This window comes from Chelonoidis abingdonii, chromosome 16, assembly GCF_003597395.2.
Source record: "Chelonoidis abingdonii isolate Lonesome George chromosome 16, CheloAbing_2.0, whole genome shotgun sequence".
NCBI lineage: Eukaryota > Metazoa > Chordata > Testudines > Testudinidae > Chelonoidis > Chelonoidis abingdonii.
This window is the reverse complement of record NC_133784.1, coordinates 17048189-17067915: the sequence shown is the minus strand read 5'-3', so window position 1 is coordinate 17067915 and position 19727 is coordinate 17048189. Positions and strand designations below refer to the sequence as shown.

The following is a 19727-nucleotide window of genomic DNA, read 5'->3' as shown; positions in this document are numbered from 1 at the left end:
TGCTGTTGCTTCAGGCACCGCCCCCAGCATCTCCCATTGGCTGAGAATGGGGAAGTGCGGCCAATGGGAGCTGCTGGGGGCGGTGCCTGAAGCAACATCAATACACACTCCTATGCCTCTCCTCCCCCAGGTTCTGTCCACTTCCCAGAGCAGCACGGGGGCAGGGCAGGCAGGCAGGGAGCGTGCGCTGCCCCCCGTGCACATCAGGTCAGAGCCGCTCTAGGTAAACGCTGCGGGAGGGCAGCGAGGAGCTTGTGGGCAGCAGAAAATAACCTGTTTGAGACCCCTGGAATAGATGATGCTGATATAGAGGCGTAAGAGCAGCTAGCACAGGCCCCACTGGCCAGATAGTGTTGTTCATCCTGCACTTCAGGGCTCTGACAAACCCATCCACTCCCCTCGGAGGACTGGTCTGTGTGAGGAACCTGAGCAGCAGAGCTTCGGAGGCATGTCCTCAGAAGGACCATTCCGAAACAGTGAGTGTGCACAGTGGAGTTACTGGCTGGAGCACTATCCCGCATTAGCAATGCCAGTCACCTCCCAGGTGCTGCCAAGCCCCAAGTGCAGTGGTACGGTTCATTATGCCGTACCAGTAAGACAGAGGAGGAAACCACCCCTAGCCCCACCCCCTGCCCTTCCACAGAGCTGCGTCTCCTCCTCCTGTATAGCAGCCCCGCCGGAGGACAGGGCTGGGGGCGGTAGAGTTGCCGGAGGAGCTACCAGCATTCTGCTCCCAACCCTGCTGGGAACCGCAGCAGGAAAAGGAACAGAACGTCGGCAGCTCCTCCAATGTGGCTGTACTGCCACCAGCCCTACCCCCATTCTCTGGCAGGGCTGCTGTACAGACCCCAGGCAGGACAACTCAGGAGACACAGCTGCATGAAAAGGCTGGGGGCAGTACAGCAGCCAAGCCGGAGAAGCTGCCGGCGGGGGGCTGCCCAGCAGCCCCACACTCTTCTGCTCCTTTCGCTGCTGCCATTCCGGAAAGCCCTGATCCCCCAGGAACCACAGTGGTGAAAGGAGAACACTGGCAGCTTCTCCGGCGCGGCTGTACTGCCCCCAGCCCTTCCACACAGCTGCATCTCCTGAGTCGTCCTGACTGGGGTCTGTACAGCAGAAGTCTCCAGTGCAGCGAGAGGAGGACAGAGCCCCCCCAAGTAATGTGGGATGGATGTGGATCATGGGGAGAGGATGGGGAGAGCACGGGGCTCCTGGGCTGGGGGTGGGGCAGGGAGGAGTCATGGGGGAGGTCACATGTCCCCCCCATTTGCGTCCCTCCCATAAGTGCAGCGTACCAGCGACAAATGATTTCTACTTGAACCACTGCCCAAGCGTAAAGGTTCCCAGGCTGCAGGGTCATGAAAGGTCACTGCTCCTGAAAGGAGCTCAAGTGTCCAACCTCCTGGAAAAAGCAGCCAGGCCCCATCCCGTTCCCACCCCCAGTGTACCGGGGCCTCCATGACAATGCCGCGCCACTGCTGATTGCTGGAGCATACAGAGGCCTTACCCTCACTGCTCAGGGCTGCAGGAGCCTTGGCCTTGTGCCCGTCCCAGTAGCAGCGCAAGGTGGAGATGAGTCGATGCAGAAAGCAGACCATGTATTCTGGCGGGCACAGTACAGTCAGGTTCTGAAGGGGGCGGCAGAGCAGACAGTGAAGGAAAGTCACACTTGGCAGTCACAGCAGCAGCACTGCTTGGACTTTCTGCTCCCAGCCCCACTCTGTACACTCCGCTGTCTTGCATACCGCATGGAGCATTGGCCGCAGAGCCCAGCCCCAGCACACAGCGCCTCCCCAGAAGTGCCCCTCCCCATGGGCACAAATTCGAGTGCTGGGCCAGCCCGCTGGCCTGAAGGCATGCTAGCAGACAAACGTTTCAATGCCAGCTGGGCACTCTCAGTGGCAGAGAAGGTAAGCTTCTAAATAACATAACCATGCAGTGGGGAAGAGCACAAATACCTAGCACAGAGTTAGCTGTGACCACAGCATCACAGAGACCTTCAACAGCAGCAAGTGAAGCAGGCTGCCAGCTGGGGTTCCCTGGCTTTCTCCCAAATCTCCCAAGCATTAACTCTGGCTAGTCACTGACATCTTGTCCCCAGACATGCTCTGACCAGGGTTAAGCACCAGTGCTCCACCTACACTAGTATTCCCCACAACTACTGTAATGGGACTGCACTGGGGCCAGTGCAGCCATGAAATCGGAGGGGGAAGGCTGGGGCAGACATAGGCTGTCCCCCAAGATAACAATCCCTCCTGGGTGCTGAGCCTTTGAGGATATCACAAACAGCCTCTTACAGGAACCAGTCAGCTTTGTATCATTGACAGCAGCACAATTCCCTTCACTACCCGTGAGTGGGTCCGGCCTGGGAAGGTGAGGACAGCGGCAGCATCACCGGAGGGCTGTGAGCACCGCCAGTTATCACCAGGCTGTCTGCCTTCATAGAATATCAGGGTTGGAAGGGACCTCAGGAGATCATCTAGTCCAACCCCCTGCTCAAAGCAGGACCAATCCCCAGACAGATTTTTACCCCAGATCCCTAAATGGCCCCCTCAAGGATTGAACTCACAACCCTGGGTTTAGCAGGCCAATGCTCAAACCACTGAGCTATCCCTCCCCCGTTCCGACAGCACCTCCCCAATAGACCCAACATGCCCCTAACAGCATGTTGCTCTCAGTGCCTGGGTGAAGGTAGGGTCAGATTCTCCCTGTGAAGGGCTACCGATGGGGTCCTAAAGGGATGAGAACCTTGGCTGGGAGAGGGGTTAAAACATTTGGCTTCTCCCTCCCCACTGCCTGCCTCAATCCCAGCACCCGTCCCTCCCCAGTGCATGCTACATGCGCAAGCCACATTCCAGAGGACAGCATGCTTGGCAGCTACAGGGGGAAGAGCTGAGTCTCTTGGGTTCTATCCCCTGGACAGGTCCTGCACCAATTCTTTCCTGTGCCAAGAGGGCCCAGTGCAGCCAACTCACACTGCTGCAGGGCTCGGCTGCCCAGTCCGGAGACACTAGAGAAGAACAATGACCCATCACAACAGTGCTGGCACCACGACTTACCCCTCGGTTGCTGGCATTTTCCTGAAGGAACTTGCGGAATTTGTTCAGGAAGATGTATCTGGAGGCTTCCCCCTGACAGAAGAAAGAACAGGAGTGGTGCTTACCCAGCTGTGAGAATCCCATGCTCTCCTCTCTGCTTTGGGACTGCTCTGCTCACCTGGCCCAAAATTCACCCCCAGAAGCCCTTTGGGAATCGAGTGCCACACAGGCCTTGGCACAACCCTCTGCACAAGGACCAGTTTCATCTTTGGGGACCTTTTAAGTCTTCTCGTGCTAGTCTGCATGTCCAGTGCACTCCACTTCTCCCTCCCAGCTCCCCTTCTGGCCTGCACCAAGGCAAACCAAGCTATTCCCACTGCAGACATGCATCCCGCACCACTGGCATGCATAGCAATGCCCTAAGAACAACATTTGGTCCCTCCCAACGGAGCCAGTGACTTATGGACAGCTATGTTCTGTTGCCATTTGGACAGCAGTTTAACAAGTGCCACTAAGTAACCTGGGAGCTAGACTTAGCAGGGCCAGTACCCACCCCACCTTCCTGCCAATATCATCAGTGCCTTCTGATGCGAGTGTGGGTTAGTCAGTAGGACCCTGCTGGGATTTGCCAGTGTGGCCAGTTAGTGTGAACACAGTATGCAATGCACATGCACAGAGGCTTTTAGAGGCCACATACCCATGGGCTGCGGGCTAACATTTCACTAGAATCCCAAAGAGGAAGGAAATTCAGAGCGAGGGAAGAGCTCTAGTTTCTGTGTTGGAAACCAAGGGCCAAAGCAGGTGATTCACAGAATGAGAAAATGCAGTTCAGAGATCCTCCCCTCCCTCTTAACACAGAGTCCAGGGCTCAGGGAGCAATGCAGCCTGCCTGCACAGATCAACACAGAGCGCTGCCCTCTCCAAGGCTGCCTCTCCGCATACAAGACTGAGGGTGCTTGGTATTGTATGGCAGAGGTAGCCCTGAGTGAGGAAAGCCTTGCAATCCATGGATCTCGCATTATAGGGGCCCACAAGGTGTTTCCGTTCTACTTACCCCTCCTCGATCTTTGTTGTTCAGAAGCAGCTTCAGGATCTGAACCTGGAGTTCTTCCACCACTGAGAAAGGGACACACAAGTCACCCATCAGGGGAAGTGCCCTGAGAGCTCAGAGCCCATTCACCCCTGTGCCATGGGCAGAGACTGCCTGAGACTGCTCCCCAGCAGTCAGGAAGGCATGCTCAGGCCAGCACGACACTATCCATGGCTGCTGAGCCCTCTCAGCCTGGTCCCTGGCTCCCACTGCACGGCCATGGGATCACTGACCAGCTCAGCACACATGGGCCCGCAGCTGGCTCCTGGCTGCCAAGGGCACTTGGAGGCAGCTCAGATGCCCGTCCTGTGATAGTGTGAGTGCATTTTGCCACCCGGCTCTACAAGGCGCAGGTCCCCCAGCAGTGACCCCCTCACAGACCTTCTATGCGTTTTTTGAGCCGTTGGCAGCCTCTGTCATAAGCCCGTCGGCGCAGCCTCTCCTCGGCACTCTCCTCCTTCACCTCCTTGCTCTCCTTGCCCTGGGGTGAGGAGGTGGTTGACAATTAACCACAGCCCAGGACAAGCACACCAAGCCCAGCACCACAGAGGGACAGCGGCATTTTCCCCCCAAGGAGAGTGAGTGGCTTGGCAGATGGCAGCCAAGCTGGGAGCCCTCCCTGGAGCGTCACAGGTCCCCAGCAGATGCGGGAGCCAGGAAGGATCCACCATGCCAAACCTCTGAAGGGTGGAGAGCAACTAGACAAGCCCACAGAATTGCAACAGCAACTTGGGAGGGAAGCCCTTCCCCTTCCCCTCCTGTAAGGTATACCTGCTCCCACCCCGCAGCAGCACGCAACCTAGGTCAGACCATGATGGATGGTGGTGGAGGGGCTGGGAGCCCTTGGCGCACAGAGGATGCAGCACAGAGCTGCCAGTTCTCATGTGAGCACAGCCTGGGGGTTCCCCTGCCTACCCAGCCACTGTATTGCACCTCAAAGTGTCAAGAAGTCAGCAAAGGAACAGGGCTGCCACCCTCTGCAGTCCTCTCCAACATTCTTCAGACACTGAACTAGGAGCCGACAAGCAGCTGTCAGCCCCCCAGCTCATTGCTGCTGAGTCCCACTGGGCTGGGAGAAGGAAGCAGCAGCTGCCTTGTCAGAGCCCTGATTTTAGTGCCTTGTCCCCCAGAGTGACCCAGCTCTGCCTGCACCCGCGGAACACCAAGCTCGCCTGCACCCGCGGAACACCATTCCTCCCCAGGAGCCCCCAGCCTCATCTCTCCCTGCACCCACTCCCAGGAACAGCCCCGAACCCAACCCCTCCCCCAGGAGCCCCCTCACAGTACAGGATCCCTCAGTTCAACCCCAGTCCCTGACACACACCTTCCCAAAAGCAATTCTCCCTTCTCCCAAACCAATTAGTCCCTCAAGCCACCCCACCCTCCACCCCTAAAACCAACCACAGTGGGGAGCAAGGAGGGGAGCCCCTAAACCCTACTGAGAGCTCCATTTCCTGGGAGCCCCAACTGCCCCCCTCAACTGAAGGCTCCAGGGCTCAGCTCCTGCTCTCTCCCTCCCCTCTTCCTGTCACTGGAGCTACAGCTTGAAGGCTGCTTTGCGTCCTTGCCCCACCTGGGAACAAAATAAGGAGCTATCGGAGTTTTTCAATGCATCCCTCCACTCCCTGGCCTCGGCATGTCCCATTGCACTGGCTTCGACCTCCTGGTGCCCCATGCACAGCACTAGTTAATCTCTCTCTCTCCAACTCAGGGTGCTTTTGACACATCATCCATATATCAGACTCAGCCAAGCCCATCCCACTTCACTCCAGGAGACAGACAACCCACCCAGCTTGTCCCAGCAGCTGGGGACAGCAGACAGCAGCTCAGTCGTTGTGAGCTATTTTAACCTCCATAGAGAATGCCCTGCCAGCATCCTGCTGGGGCTCCTGCTCAAGCCCCTCTGTCGATCGCAGCTGCATGCCTGGCAGAGAGAGGCAGCTCTGGGAGCTAAGTGCTCCCAGTACTTACACAGAAGCCAGTCAGCAGCCAGTGCAGCTCCTTGGCACAGGGTCACAGCAAGGTACTCACTGCCCTTTGCCCCAGAGACAGCAGGGGCTAGTGGGCAGCGCTAGACCTTCTTCCCAAAACCTCCTCCTCCCCAGCCACCACCCTCCTGCCCATCACTTGGGCCCGTAACCAGGTCACTCACTGACTCCGCCACTCACTGGACCCAGCATTCAGGCCATGTCCAAACCCTGACGCTTCCTCTTCACACTCTGCCACACCCAGGGTATCGCTCTTTGGTGCTGCCACCTCCTCCTGGCGGCTCTGGCCCCTTGCTCCCCTGGGCTCCACACAGAGTAGGCAGTTGTCACCTTCCCGACTCACTGCTCTGCCCTCTCACCCCTACCATGCCCTGCATGCCCCACTCACCTCTGCCTCCAGCATGGCTCATCACCTCCCCAGCAGTTTACGGGGGCGTCAACCTGCCTCCACTCCACCAACATCCCCAGCCTTCATAACCCACCTGTCAACTCCTCCCACACCTCATAGAGACTGCAGCCAGCCACTGCCTTTACCCCCTCAAAACTGCACCTTCCGCGTCTCCACCCCACTGCAGTGCTGCAAGAACCAGCCTTGGGATTCCACTCAGTAGGGGCTGTGCTGTGACTCTCCCCACCACAACCCATCGTTCTGACTCCACACCCTTGAACATCACACCACAGCAGTCTGGTCTGGAGGGAACAGAGGTCCCCACAAAGAAAGAAATGGCCACAACCTCCTGGCCAGACACAGCTGAAAACTCATCCCAGTCACCATGGCTATCTGGCTATCTAACCCAGCCTCAAAGTGCAAGCATGTCGCAGGTAGTGGGGCACCCCCCAGCAGGAGGCAGCTATGCCTTCCCTGGCCTACCACCATCACACCTGCCTCAGGTCTCAGCCAGACACCAGGCGAGGCAGTCAGCTTCACCTACTTAGCCAGCTGGCAGCACAGCTAGACCTTCACTCTATGATCACAGGCGTGCACGCACACCCACACACCCACCCCTACCCACCCACCCCCTACTGGCAGGCCAGGCATCTTTCCCACTCCCAGAAGAGGCATGTGGTTGCACACCTCTTTGGTGAAGCGGTTTGGCCACCAGGTGGTGGGGATGAGCTCCTGCAGGCCAGCCTCCTCCACACGCAGGGGGCTCTTGATGTAGAAGAACACCACTGAGCGGAGCACATCGAAGCTGTGCGGGCGTTAAGGGAGAAGACCAACAGGTCAGCTGGGAGCATGCACAAGTCAGCCATACAAAGAGCCCCAAGGGAGGGAAAAGCAACCCCACTGCTAAGATAGGGTTAGAGGTTAGGCACCTTTCAGAACAAACTCTCGAATCCATCTTCATGAGGTGCTCAGAAACTGGGGGGATCCCACTGAAACAAACAGGCTGGGTGCCAGGAGGAAGCCGATTGCTGTGAAAGCTGCTTTGGTGAATTCTCTGTGGTTTCACTCCAGGAGTCAGCCAACGGATACGGAGTGTGGGGTTTGTACAGACAGAGAGAAGCAGGGCACGGGACAGGAGAAAGAACCCAACAGGATGCAGCGCAGTCTGGAGAGCTCCCCTCCCTTCTTCAAAAGTGAGGTTCCATGAAGAATGGTACCAACCATTCCTGCAGCTAAAGAGGCCCCCAGCATGACTCCCCTCAGAACACAGGGCACCCAGGGAGAGGAAACTGACTGCATCTTCTAGGGGGTATGTCGGAATGGGAGTAAATGCAAAAGATACAGGACATTGTTGAGCAGGTATTTCCTGGACTTCTCGTGCTTCAGGACTGCAATGGTGAGCCGGAGGTAGTGGATCTGAGGAGAAAGAAAGAACAAAGTCAACAGGAAAAGCTGTATCCCAGGGAAGCGACAAGGGTTCAGTTACCAATACAAGTACAGCCGGAACAAAGAGCTCGCACGTTTCAAGTCAGCAACTCAAGAGACTGACTGAGCTCTCTGAATCTATTTGGCTTAACAGAGAGATGGTTCAGGGGTGACTTAGGAAATAAATATTTAACAATATGGTCTTCAATCTAGCCACAAAAGGTAAGATCTAGTGACTGGAAGTTGAAGCTAGATAAATTCAGACTGGAAATGAGTAAGTGTTTAACTCTGAGGTTATTAACCACTGGAACAATTTACCAAGGGTCATGCTGGATTCTCCATCACTAGCAATTTTTCAATCAAAAGGAGAAGTTACTTACTTGTAACAGGAGGTTCTTTGAGATGGATGGCCCCCCATCTGTTTTCCACTGAGGGCAATGCGCATGAGCACAGAACTGGAGCTTTCAAAGTAACCGTGTCCGTCAGTCTCTTCACGCTCCTTGCTCCTCATGGGTTTGTGTCTTTGGTTCTTTTTCCACTACAGATCCGCAGTGGAGGGGAAGGAGGGTGGGTTTGGAGTACAGGCAGGGACCGTACATCTCAAAGAAACCCCAGTTAGAAGTAACTTCCCATTCTCCCCCTTAAAAGTGAGCATCCACATCGAAAAATCGACTTTGCACCTACACAATCCCTAGAATTCATAGGACCATGCATTGATGCGGCTTCCGCATGTGCTTATCTGCCAAAAGGCAGATTCCTGAGCTTACTGAACCTGCTCACCTTAGTGACCTCCAGCCCTTCGATATCAGCCAGAATTTGCCTTTCCCTCCTCGGTCAGATGGCAGTGTGCACATATGTCATGCCCTTCACTCATCTGTGGTTCCGCTGTTTCCAGCTCTGGCAACAAGGAGTCTACTCCCCCATGTGCCAGTCCATGGACACCTGGTGGAACTGTGAGGGTGAAGTCCTCTCTTCCCTCCGATGGTGGACAAACCCATTCCACGTTTGCTCTAGAATGCCCTTTCTTCCATCCTCGCCAAGCATTACAATTATAATGGATGCGACGCTCAAAGGCTGGGGCGCCCATACGGGATACCACATGACGTAAGGCACTTGGAATGCTCAGGAAACCAGGGTGCACATCAACATCCTGGAACTTTGTATGGTACATAAAGGCATGCCACGTGTCCTTAACAGCTGTCTGTTTTTCTCATGTCAGACAACACCACTGCAGTTTACTACATAAACAAGGAAGGAGGCGCACGGTCCCCAGTACTGGAAATGGTACATTTCACATCATATCCTCCTGTCGGCAGCCTACCTACCGGGAACCCAGAACGTACTTGCTGATGCTCTCAGCGGGAACTTTGCGACTGACCACAAATGGGAGTTACACAACTGATAGTTGCAGACATCTTCAGCCACTGGGGAACCTGTCAGGGACCTCTTTGCATCTCACACCAATACCAAGTGTGTTCAGTATTGTTTGAAGGGAGGACTCAGTACCCACTCACAGGAGGACACCCTGATGATCAACTGGTCAGACCTTCCTTCCATCTATGCCCCTGCCACACAATCTCAGATGGGAAGGGGTGATGGTCATCCTGATCACCCCATACTGGCCTCACCAGTTGTGGTTTCCTCCTCTTCTCCACATGCCAAAGCATCCATCACTCCTGCTCCCAATGTTCCTGCAACTACTCACGCAACACAACTGTGGACTCAGACACCCCAATCTGAGGGCGCTACACCTGAAAGCATGGCATTTCGATGGATGCCTCCGCTAACACACAAATGCTCGCAGGCGGTATGAGAAATTCTCTCCAATAGCAGAAAGGAATCCACAAGGCAATCCTACCAGGCCAAATGGGCTCATTTCATTATCTGGCCCCCACTATAGAGGTCTTGCCCCAGAGGCCATGGGCATCCTCATGCTATTAGACTATCTGCTCTTTCTAAAGACCTAGGGGCTCATTCTCCATCAAAACGCATGTAGCAGCCATTAGTGCCTTCCACCCTCCCATGGATGGACATTCTGTCTTCATCCACCCCTTAACTGCCAGATTCTGGAAGGGCCTTGCATGCAAATACCCACCCATCCAGGCTGTTGCTCCTCAGTTTAGTCCTCCCATCATTAATGAACTTCCCCTTTGAACCTTTGGCCTCCTGCCCCCTTTCTCTTCTTTCTATGGAAGTCGTCTTTCTGATCGCCATTATCTCTGCCAGGAGGGTTAATGAACTGGGTTAGGAGGCTATGCTGGCAACCCCTCCTTTCACCACATTCCATAAGGACAAGGTCTCACCTGCATCCCAGGTTCCTACCAAAGCTCATCTCCCATTTCTATCTCAACCAACCCATACACCTGCCCATTTTCTTCCCCAAACTGCACGCCTCCAGGGCAGAATGACAACTCAACTCCCGCAATGTACATAGGGTCTGGCCATTTACCTGCAAAGGACAAAGCCATTCCAGAAGTCTCTCAGACTATTTGTTGCCATAGCAGAGAGAACTGAAGAGCAGGCCATCTCCCCCCTAGAGACTCTCAAAGTGGGTCTCAGCATGCATTATGCTCTACTATCAATTATCAGGACAGTCCCCAGTGGGTGGGATGGGGCACAATCCACAAGAGTGCAGGCATTAGCTGCTGCAGCGCTCCATGATGTGCCCTATCACAGACATATGTAAGGCAGTCATGTGGAGTTTGGTACCCACCTTTTCTTCTCTCTATGCCCTAGTGCATGATTCTGCCACAGACGCCTCTTTAGGTGTGGTGGCCCTCCGTTCCACAATTCCATCATCTTCTTTACACCCTCCTCCTACCTACGTACTGCTTGTTAATCCTCCTCAGTTGAATACAATAAAAACCAATACTTGAAGAAACTGGGATGCTGACACTAGTTTCTGTTCTGGACCACCCTGTCAGCACCCAATTGTCTAGGTAAGGGAAGACAAGGATTCCTCATGGTCAGAGGTAAGCTGCTACCACAGAGAAAACCTTTGTGAAGACTCATGAGGAAACGATAAGTCCAAATGGGAGACCTCTGTATTGAAAGTGCCGAGGACCCACCATGAACCTCAGGAATTGTCTGTGGGTCGCGTGTACATCGATACGGAAGCAAGCATCCTGCAAATCGAGAGTCATATCCCACATACCTTTTTCTAGTGAGGGAATGATTGCAGAAAGCATGACTATGTGGAACTTTGGTTTCCAAATGTATCACTTGAGGCATCAAAGATCCAAGATTGGTCTCCATCCTCTTGTCTTCTTGGGTACGAAGAAATAGTTGGAGTAGAACCCTGTGCCTTGGAGGGTGTAGTGACTGGCTCCACCACTCCTCTTTGCAGGAGGGAGTCCACCTCTAGCGCAAGAAAACTGTCACGAGAATGATCCTTGGAATAGGAGCGGGGTGGGGGACGTAGCATCATAAGTTTAATAGTGTAGCTGCACCGAAAGACATTCAGAACTCACTTGTCCATTGTAATCCCGCTCCACGTTGGCAGGAAGAGTTTGAGACTGCCCCTGAAAGGAGTGACTGGCAAGGCCAGTGTCTGCAGTGTGGTTGATGGGTCTCTGGTCATAATCAGAAATACTGTTTACACACAGACTGTGTTGTATGGAGGACTGCATTGTCGGAACAGGTGGACAGGGTCTGTGAACCTTGGGGCGTTTCTGTGGAGGTTTGTAGGCCCGTTGGTGGTAGAATTGGGGAGTTCTGTAACGTTGCGTGGCAGTGGGCAAAACAGCTTTCACTTTGATGCTGATGTGTAAATGACAAATGATCACAAGGCGACTCTAGAATCTTTCTGCAAGTGCAAGGAGCCATCCATCTTTTGATTGAACAGGTGTGACTCGTCAAAAGGGACATCTTTGATTGTGTTCTGCACTTCTCTATGGAAACTAGAGGAGTGGAATCAGGATTCCCTCCTCATGACGATTCCAGTTGCCAAAATGCACGAGGATGTGTCTGCTGAATCAACCACGGCCTCAAATATGGACATAGCTACCAACCTGCCTTCCTCTAAACTAGCTTGGCATGATGGGCTCAGTCAAAGCGATCCCCCTGGGACTGTCATCTGATGTGTTGAATTACCTCTGAGTCCATTTTACCTGTCAGCTTGGGACTCCAGAACCCTGCCTTGTTGAGTCAGACACGCTAGCCTGCTGCAACACAGACCCGGGGTCTGGGCCATGCTCCCAAAGCTTCAGACTTGAACTAAAAACAGCTCATCAGGTTACCTGTCTCCAGCACTCAGACACCCAGCTCCCAATGGGATCCAAACCCCAAATAAATCCATTTTATTCTGTATAAAGCTTATACTGGGTAAACTCATAAATTGTCTGCCCCCTATAACACTGATAGAGAGATATGCACAGCTGTTTGCTCCCCCAGGTATTAATATCTTACTCTGGGTTTACTAATAAACAAAAGTGATTTTATTAAGTACAAAAAGTAGGATTTAAGTGGTTTCAAATAACAGCAGCCAGGACAAAGTAAGTCACAAAGCAAAACAAAACAAAACACGCAAGTCTAAGCCTAATACATTAAGAAACTGATTACAGGTAATATCTCACCCTCAGAAATGTTCCAATAAGCTTCTTTCACAGACTAGACTTCTTCCTAGTATGGGCCCAATCCCTTCCCCTGGTATAGTTTTTGTTAGATCCAGCAGACGTCTCAGGTCGTAAGCAGGGGTTCTTTCATGACTGGCAGCCCCTTTTGTCTTGCTTCACCCCCTTTTATAGCTTTGGCACAAGGCGGGAATCTTTTGTTTGTGCTTGTCCCCACCTCATCAATGAAAAAGTACAAGGATTATGACAGATTCAAGCATCATGTGACATAGTCACATGTCACAGGTTAAGTCTCCATTCTTCCTGGGTTGCCCCACAAATACACAGGAAGGTTTTCAGGTAAATAAACAATTTACAACCAATTGTCTGGGTCAATGGGAGCCATCAAGATTCTAAATCACCATTAATGGCCCACACTTCGCACAATTACAATAGGACCTCAGAGTTATACTTCATATTTCTAGCTTCAGATACAAGAATGATACATGCATACAAATAGGAAGAATATATTCAGTAGTTTATAACCTTCGTTTTGATACTTTACACAAGAACTTTTGCATAAAGCATATTCCAGTTACATCATATTCACACTCATAAGCCTATTTCCATAAAACATATGGAGTGCAACATCACAGTTGGAATTTAGCATGATCCTGTGCTCATGGTCATATCCATGCTTGGGTCACTCCACAGGCACATTCAGCCAACAGCATGGACAAGCCTCCCATCCAGAGAAAGGAGCAGCATGGCCCTGGCAGGCAGAACACCTTCTCTCCCTTCTACTCAATGAAGAACAAGATGGAATGGGTTACCTAGGGAGGTGATGGAATCTCCATCCTGAGAGGTTTTTAAGGCCCGGCTTGACAAAGCCCTGGCTGGGATGATTTAGTTGGTGTTGGTCCTGTTTTGAGCAAGAGGTTGAACTAGATGACCTCCTGAGGTCTCTTACAACCCTAAACTTCTAGGATTCTAAAGTGATACAGGAGAACTCTCCCCATGCCAAACAGGACAGTTCCGAAGGCAAATATTGGGGCCAAAAGCCTCAATATGGCCAACCTGAGTTATCCTGGTTCCACCACTGCAATATCAGGGAATCAGGTACCAGTGGCTCCTGGGCTGAGGTAAGTGAGGGAATTGTCACGGTGCCATCTGTAGCCAATGATTTTATTTTATCGTGTGCGGTGTGATGTTAGGATTATAGAAATATAAGATTGATCAGTAGTTAGAAGGGATAAATATGTGTTAGGTATCTAAGTAAGGAGGGCTGAAATGCAAGGCCCACAGGCAGAGGCCTGTAAGATTTTAGCTTAGCCATTTTAGGCCTTAGGAGTTATGCTTGACATAAGTAACCAAAAAGAGTAATTCAATGCCATAAGGTTACAGGAATAGATGTGCCAAGGGGTGATATTGCGAAAAATTAGCCGTAAGTGTAATTTTAGATCACAAAACACTCTAGAGGCACATTTTTCCCTTAACCACAGGATACAGGTTGTACATCAGTATTAATGAGAATAAAACGAACTATACACAACCTATAGAAAATGCGGTACAACAATATTATGAGGGGGACACAATACAAATAAGGAAAGAGAGGGTTGACACTTTCACACACATGTGCAGGGTATGAGATACATAATGATAAAAGAGGGTGACAGAACCCACAGTGATGTCATACATCATCATCACTAAATGTACTTTAAACAACATGAAAGGCTACACCTTGGAACAATCTGATAGTCATGCTTTTGGAACTGGAACAGCAGGCCATGGGTAACGTCTGGATCCTCAGACTCAGAGGAAGAACCAGAATCTCACATCAATGGCAGTGCCAATGGAGCCGACAGAATGGGATGTGTTACATGAACACTGCCAGAAGGTGGCAGATTAGATGCAGGGGACAGAGCTCCCTTGGTAGATAAGAGTACCAGAGCACGTAGAGACGTCATCCTTTCCAGGGTGAACAGTTCATGAGGTCCAGGAGCATCTCCAAGCCTCCCCAGAGTCAGCAGTACCAGGGAGCACTGGGACTGGAGCTGGTAACAGGCCCTGTCAAGACCAGCAATTCACTGGAACCGATGCCAGGGTGTGTGGGTCCATAACCAGTACCGGCAGATATGGCGAACAGTGCAGTCTTTTGTTGGTCTTGTGGGCCTTGGAGCATGGTGCTCCCTCTTGGCCGGAATTCATGGGTGGCACAGTGTCTCTCTTAGATCTGGAAGGAGACTTACTTCCATGCTTATGTGCATGCTTCCGTGATTCATGGCTAGGTCCCACTGCGGGGTCCATAATACTGGTACCAGCGATGTTGGACTGCAGCTCCATGGTAAGAAGTGCACTCAGGGATTGTTCAGACTAGTGTATGACCAGGGAGAGAGAGGGTGTTGGGGGTCTTGTTCCCCACCCAGGATCCAACTGCCACCCTGTGGCAACCTCCATGAGGTGCTTCTTAAGGCAGAGGGCTCTGCCTTCCTGTGTGTGGCAGGCAAGGAGAGACAGAACCTGCACCTGGCCATGGTGTGGGCATCCGCCAAACAGTACAGACAGTGTTGGTGCTCATCGTTGAGGGAGAACAAACGAGGGAAGGAAGCGCAGACTTTGAATCATGGACTCTTACTCATAATCCAATACCCAGACCTGGGTGGGGAGGATCGTTTGGTAGGAGAGGCCAAAGCGGCATCCCAAAAGAAAATTAATACCAAAAACCATGGAAGATCCTGACTTCATTCAGTACCCAGATGCAGATGCTGGGGGTGGGGGCACTGAGAACTGTTTGGCTGAAAACCACTGGAGCAGCATCCCCAGTTATTAGCCCTACAAAACCTTGAAAAACAAAACTATTACACAAAACATTTGAATTCCTAACTAAAGAATAAAAATAGTTTTCCAGGAAATGTGTCACCAAGGATGAGAAGACAGCAGAAACTCCAAATCAGACCATGCAGTGGTAAGAAGAAACTGAAGATGCAGTCAGTCCACCCTGCCCTTTATTGCCTCGGGCAAAACCACAAGGCAACACAGAGGCGCATGCGTGGACTGACAAACACGACTACTTTGAAAAGTTCTGGCTCCAGGGGCACATGCATTACCCTCAATGGAATACAATAGGGACCATCACTGAAATGGTTTAGCTGTTTTTCTGAAAGACCTGCATTAGATGTTATTTTGGGGCAGGTCTCTGGTCCATGTTATTCAGGAAGTCAGCCTAGATGAGCACAGTGGTCCGTTCTGGTGCAGAAATCTGTCTGACTCCAGACCACTCCCTGCGTTGGGACACCTGAAGCCAGGGAAGGATGAATCCTTGGCTAATCATTGTTCTCAGGCACTCTCAGTTACCACTCACCTGTAAACCCAGGTCTGGGATGATGGGTGAGAACCTGTAAGCCCGCAGCAGGGACATCAGCAGCTGCTTGAGGCATTCATGCACCTCGTAATCCTGAGAGAGAGTAAGAGAAACGCTCAACAGAAATCGACATCTGGGGGGACACAGGAAGGACTGGTTATTTAAGAAATAACCAATCAGGACCAAGAGAGGCATCGCCTCTGGCCGAACACACGGAAATGGCATTTGCCTAGGCTGAAAAGAGTGGAGTCCCTTGGGTTGTATGTGACTCCATACTGCAACCGGACACTAGTGATATGAACCAGGCATCTCACAGTACAGCACACATGTAGGCATTACCTTCCCTCCTGGCTTTTGTTTAGTCATAACATGAGAGTCCTAGAGAGAGGGCCCAATTCTCAGATTCACACTCCTCCCCGCCCCGAGATTTCCCTGCACAGGAGGAACCCTGAGATGGCCAAGAGCTAGGATAGCAGCACCTACACCTCGAGGCATCCTAGGGCATTCTACCACATCAGCAGTCTGCAGCTATTGGAACCAGCCAGCAGCAGCCCTCAGGTACAAACCAGCCCCTGAAGTAAGGAATGCAAAGCCACCTCTGGCCCAGCATAGCCCCAATGGTGCCAGAACCGGGGGACCAGGGGGCCATGGCCCTCCCACTTTTTGAAAATGGACTTTTCACCACAGGCCTCTCGCTCGGCCAGGCCAGCAACTGGAATCTGGCCGGGGAGCCTGAGCTGCGTGGGGCGCCACGGACCCTCCACTTGCCTGGGGTGGGAGGGCCCGTGTCCCCACCCCCCAGACCTTCCACCCAGGGCAGGTGGAGGATCCAAGCTGCGGCTCCCCACAGCTGCCTGGCTGTGGCTCCAAGGCCCAGGCCCCAGACGGAGGCAGCTTAGGGAGAGCTGCGCAGGCAGCTGTGGCAACCCGCAAAGTGCCCTGAGGACCCACGAGGTGGGGCCGGGGGGCTGCTCCTGGCCCTATCACCCCAGGCAGGTGAAGGGTCCACGGCTCCTAGCCTGTTTTGGCTTGGCCAGGGCCTGGGGCAGAAGGGGCAGGGCAGGGCCAAGGAGAGGGCAAGGGGCTCTCCGCCACAACCACTTTTGGAAAGGCTCCGCCACTGCTGCATGGCCCGAGCAGACCCCATCACCTATTGCAGATCCAGCGGACACCTGGGAAGTTCTGTTCTGCAGCCCTCGCCAGGCTGCAAGTCCCATTCCCTAGAGACAGTCCAACAATGGACTTTATGAAGAGGGAGGAGAGTTAGTTTCTGGAAGCTGACCTGCACTCAAGTACTCTGAACCCACCCACCTGATGGGCAGTCTGGCACTCTGCCTCTGACACAGCGTCAGCAGCAGAGTGTAACAGCTGTCTAATGCCAGAGTGAACATTGAGACAAGTCATCTCCTAGACACCATGTGGCCCAGGTTCTATTGGTATAGAGCCCACAAAGCCAATGCAGCTCCCCAGGTCCATACCAGACCGAAAGATACCTCTAGGTACCTCTCATGACTTAATCCTGCCAGGGCTTCTGATTTCACTCCTGGAGAACAGCAATGAGAGGGAGAGGGAGGAGGAGGGGGAGGTAGGAGCCAATCTGTCACTGCCCCCTGCCCCCTTCTTGGCCCTAAGTGCCAGCAAGTGTCCAGAACACACTAGAGGAGATTTCACTGCAGCATCTGACCCACAGTGATGAGGGCTAGTAGCAGCCATCTGCTAGCCAGGTGCAACCACAGGGGTGGGCAAGACCCTGGAACTCCTGCAAGTCTAGGGTGACCAGATAGCAAGTGTAAAAAAATCAGGACGGGGGTGGGGATACTAGGTGCCTATATTAGAAAAAGCCCCCAAAATTGGGCCTGTCCCTATAAAATTGGGACATCTGGACACCCTATGCAAGCCTGACCCCAGCTACCCAAAAAAGTTTCTTCCCTACATCTTCTGGAGCAGTTAGTTCAGCAGCCAGGCTGCTTCTGCCAATTCTGGGTTTAGACCCACCAGGGTACTCTCAGAAAGGGGTTCCCAGGAGATGCCTGCCAAAGCCTAGCTCAGACACTTCCCAGGAAGGGGCACAACCTCCTGGCCTGGCTAAGCCTGGGCCACAGGATGGGTTGTATTTCATTAACCCTACTAAGAGGGCAATGATGCAACACTAGTTGCCACTGCAGCCAATGCAATGTCGTGGTCTAAAACATTTCCCAGGTAGCACCGGCCACTCCAGTGAAGAGAACTTTATAATTACAGAAGTATTACTAAATAGTGGTTATTTTCAAAGAATTTTAATCAAGAGTAACAGTTCTACTGTCACAGAAGCAGGAATTTAAATAATTAACATTGGAGTTTATTTACAGTTAGGGAAGTTAGAAAAGTCCGATTCAGAAATCACTTTTCAGAGGTCAAGCATACCAAACTCTTTCCACCTCTCTTCCCAGTTCCATAGTAGCAGCTCGGCCTTTCCCTCTCCACAAGGGAGGGTTGTTAACACTGAAAGGACCTGGTCACTAGGTTCTGGGTGGGAGGAGAAAACTCACTATGGCCAGCAATTTCTAATTCTAAATCTAGTTCTTCCCAGCTCCCTCCCTGCAGTCACTGTAGCCAGAGCCTGGCATGCAGTACCAGGACACCAGATGCTGGTACTGCATTCTTAAGGGAGTGCAGCTGGCAGGCAAAGCTGCTTTGGGGGATGGTGGCAAGAAACCAACTCAGCTGTTAAACCATGCCAGTGCAGAGTGCAGACAAGATGGGCAAATGAGGAAGTCCAGCACCCAACCGAGATCCTCACACCTGCGCGTTGTCACAGAGTACCAAGGGGATGCAGAGTTAAAAGAGAGGGGGAAGTGCTTGAGCAACTCACCTCCATGAGAAGCCACATGAGATCCAGTAGCTGCTGGATGAGAGGATGTGCTTCCACAGACCCTCCTCGCTCCAGAATGCTCAGCAGGAAGTTCATGAGCACATCTTCCACCAGGTACACTTTGCACTGCAAACAGAAAGCCTGTGGTCAGCAGCTGCAGCCAGCAGCAGCACTAAACAGCAGCAGAGAATGGGTTCTCAGCACTAGAGGGTTTAGGCTCTCAGGTGGAAAGCTGTAGATTTGCTGGGACAGAGTCAGGTAGGAACAGTGACTTACTGCCACCCATGGGATTTTCTTGTTACTGTAAGCTGAAGATGACACGTCTGGCAGCAATGCCCAGCTCTGTGCCATGAACAGCCCAGCCCACTTCAGGAGTACATGGAAACCATACCATTTCTGACAAGTGCCAGGCAAAAGTGGGCCACAGTAGATGTGAAAGCAAGAAAGCAGAGCCCATGGAGAGCCCGACTGCCAAACTCAGGATACAAAGGGCTCCAAAAGAGTGTGCCATGCAGACCATTAACCCATAAGTGCCAACTCCATGGGTGCTCCGGGGCTGGAGCACTCACAGGAAAAAAATTGGTGGGTGCTCAGCACCCACTGGCAGCTCCCCTGAGCCCCGCCCTGCCCCCTGCTCCAGCTTATCTCCACCTCCTCCGCGAGCGTGCTGCCGCATCCTGCTTCTCCCCCCTCCCTCCCAGTGCTTGAACCACGAAACAGCAGATTCATGGGGCAGGGAGGGAAGAGGAGGGGGAACACAGTGCACTGGGGAAGAAGTGGGGCCAGTGTGGGGATTTAGGGAAGAGATCCAGTAGGGGCAAGGAGGGGCAGAGTTAGGGTGGGGACTTTTGGGATGAGGTTGGAATGGGGGCAGGGCCAGGGGCGGGGAAGGGGTGGAGTTGGGGCGGGGGGCACGGGCACCCACTGGCGCCGGAGAAAGTTGCTGCCTATGCATTAACCCCCTGCAATGCAGCACCAATCTCACCCCTAACACCACCACTCTGCAGTTCATTGACCAGACAGCAGGCACACACCC

The 19727-nt window shown here is 52.7% G+C and overlaps 1 protein-coding gene across 4 annotated transcripts in view; it reads right to left on the bottom strand.

The window, feature by feature from the left end:
• RNF123 (ring finger protein 123) overlaps positions 1 to 19727 on the bottom strand; it is a 143741-nt gene that overhangs the window by 83951 nt on the left and 40063 nt on the right. For all 4 annotated transcript variants that reach the window (XM_032765768.1, XM_075072953.1, XM_075072955.1 and 1 more), the window contains 8 exons: positions 18692 to 18817; positions 15841 to 15933; positions 7847 to 7920; positions 7192 to 7309; positions 4510 to 4609; positions 4093 to 4154; positions 3060 to 3131; positions 1508 to 1628 (listed from right to left, as the gene is read on the bottom strand). In XM_032765768.1, coding sequence (XP_032621659.1) covers positions 1508 to 1628; positions 3060 to 3131; positions 4093 to 4154; positions 4510 to 4609; positions 7192 to 7309; positions 7847 to 7920; positions 15841 to 15933; positions 18692 to 18817 — 766 coding nt within the window. The remainder of the gene's footprint in view (positions 1 to 1507; positions 1629 to 3059; positions 3132 to 4092; positions 4155 to 4509; positions 4610 to 7191; positions 7310 to 7846; positions 7921 to 15840; positions 15934 to 18691; positions 18818 to 19727) is intronic.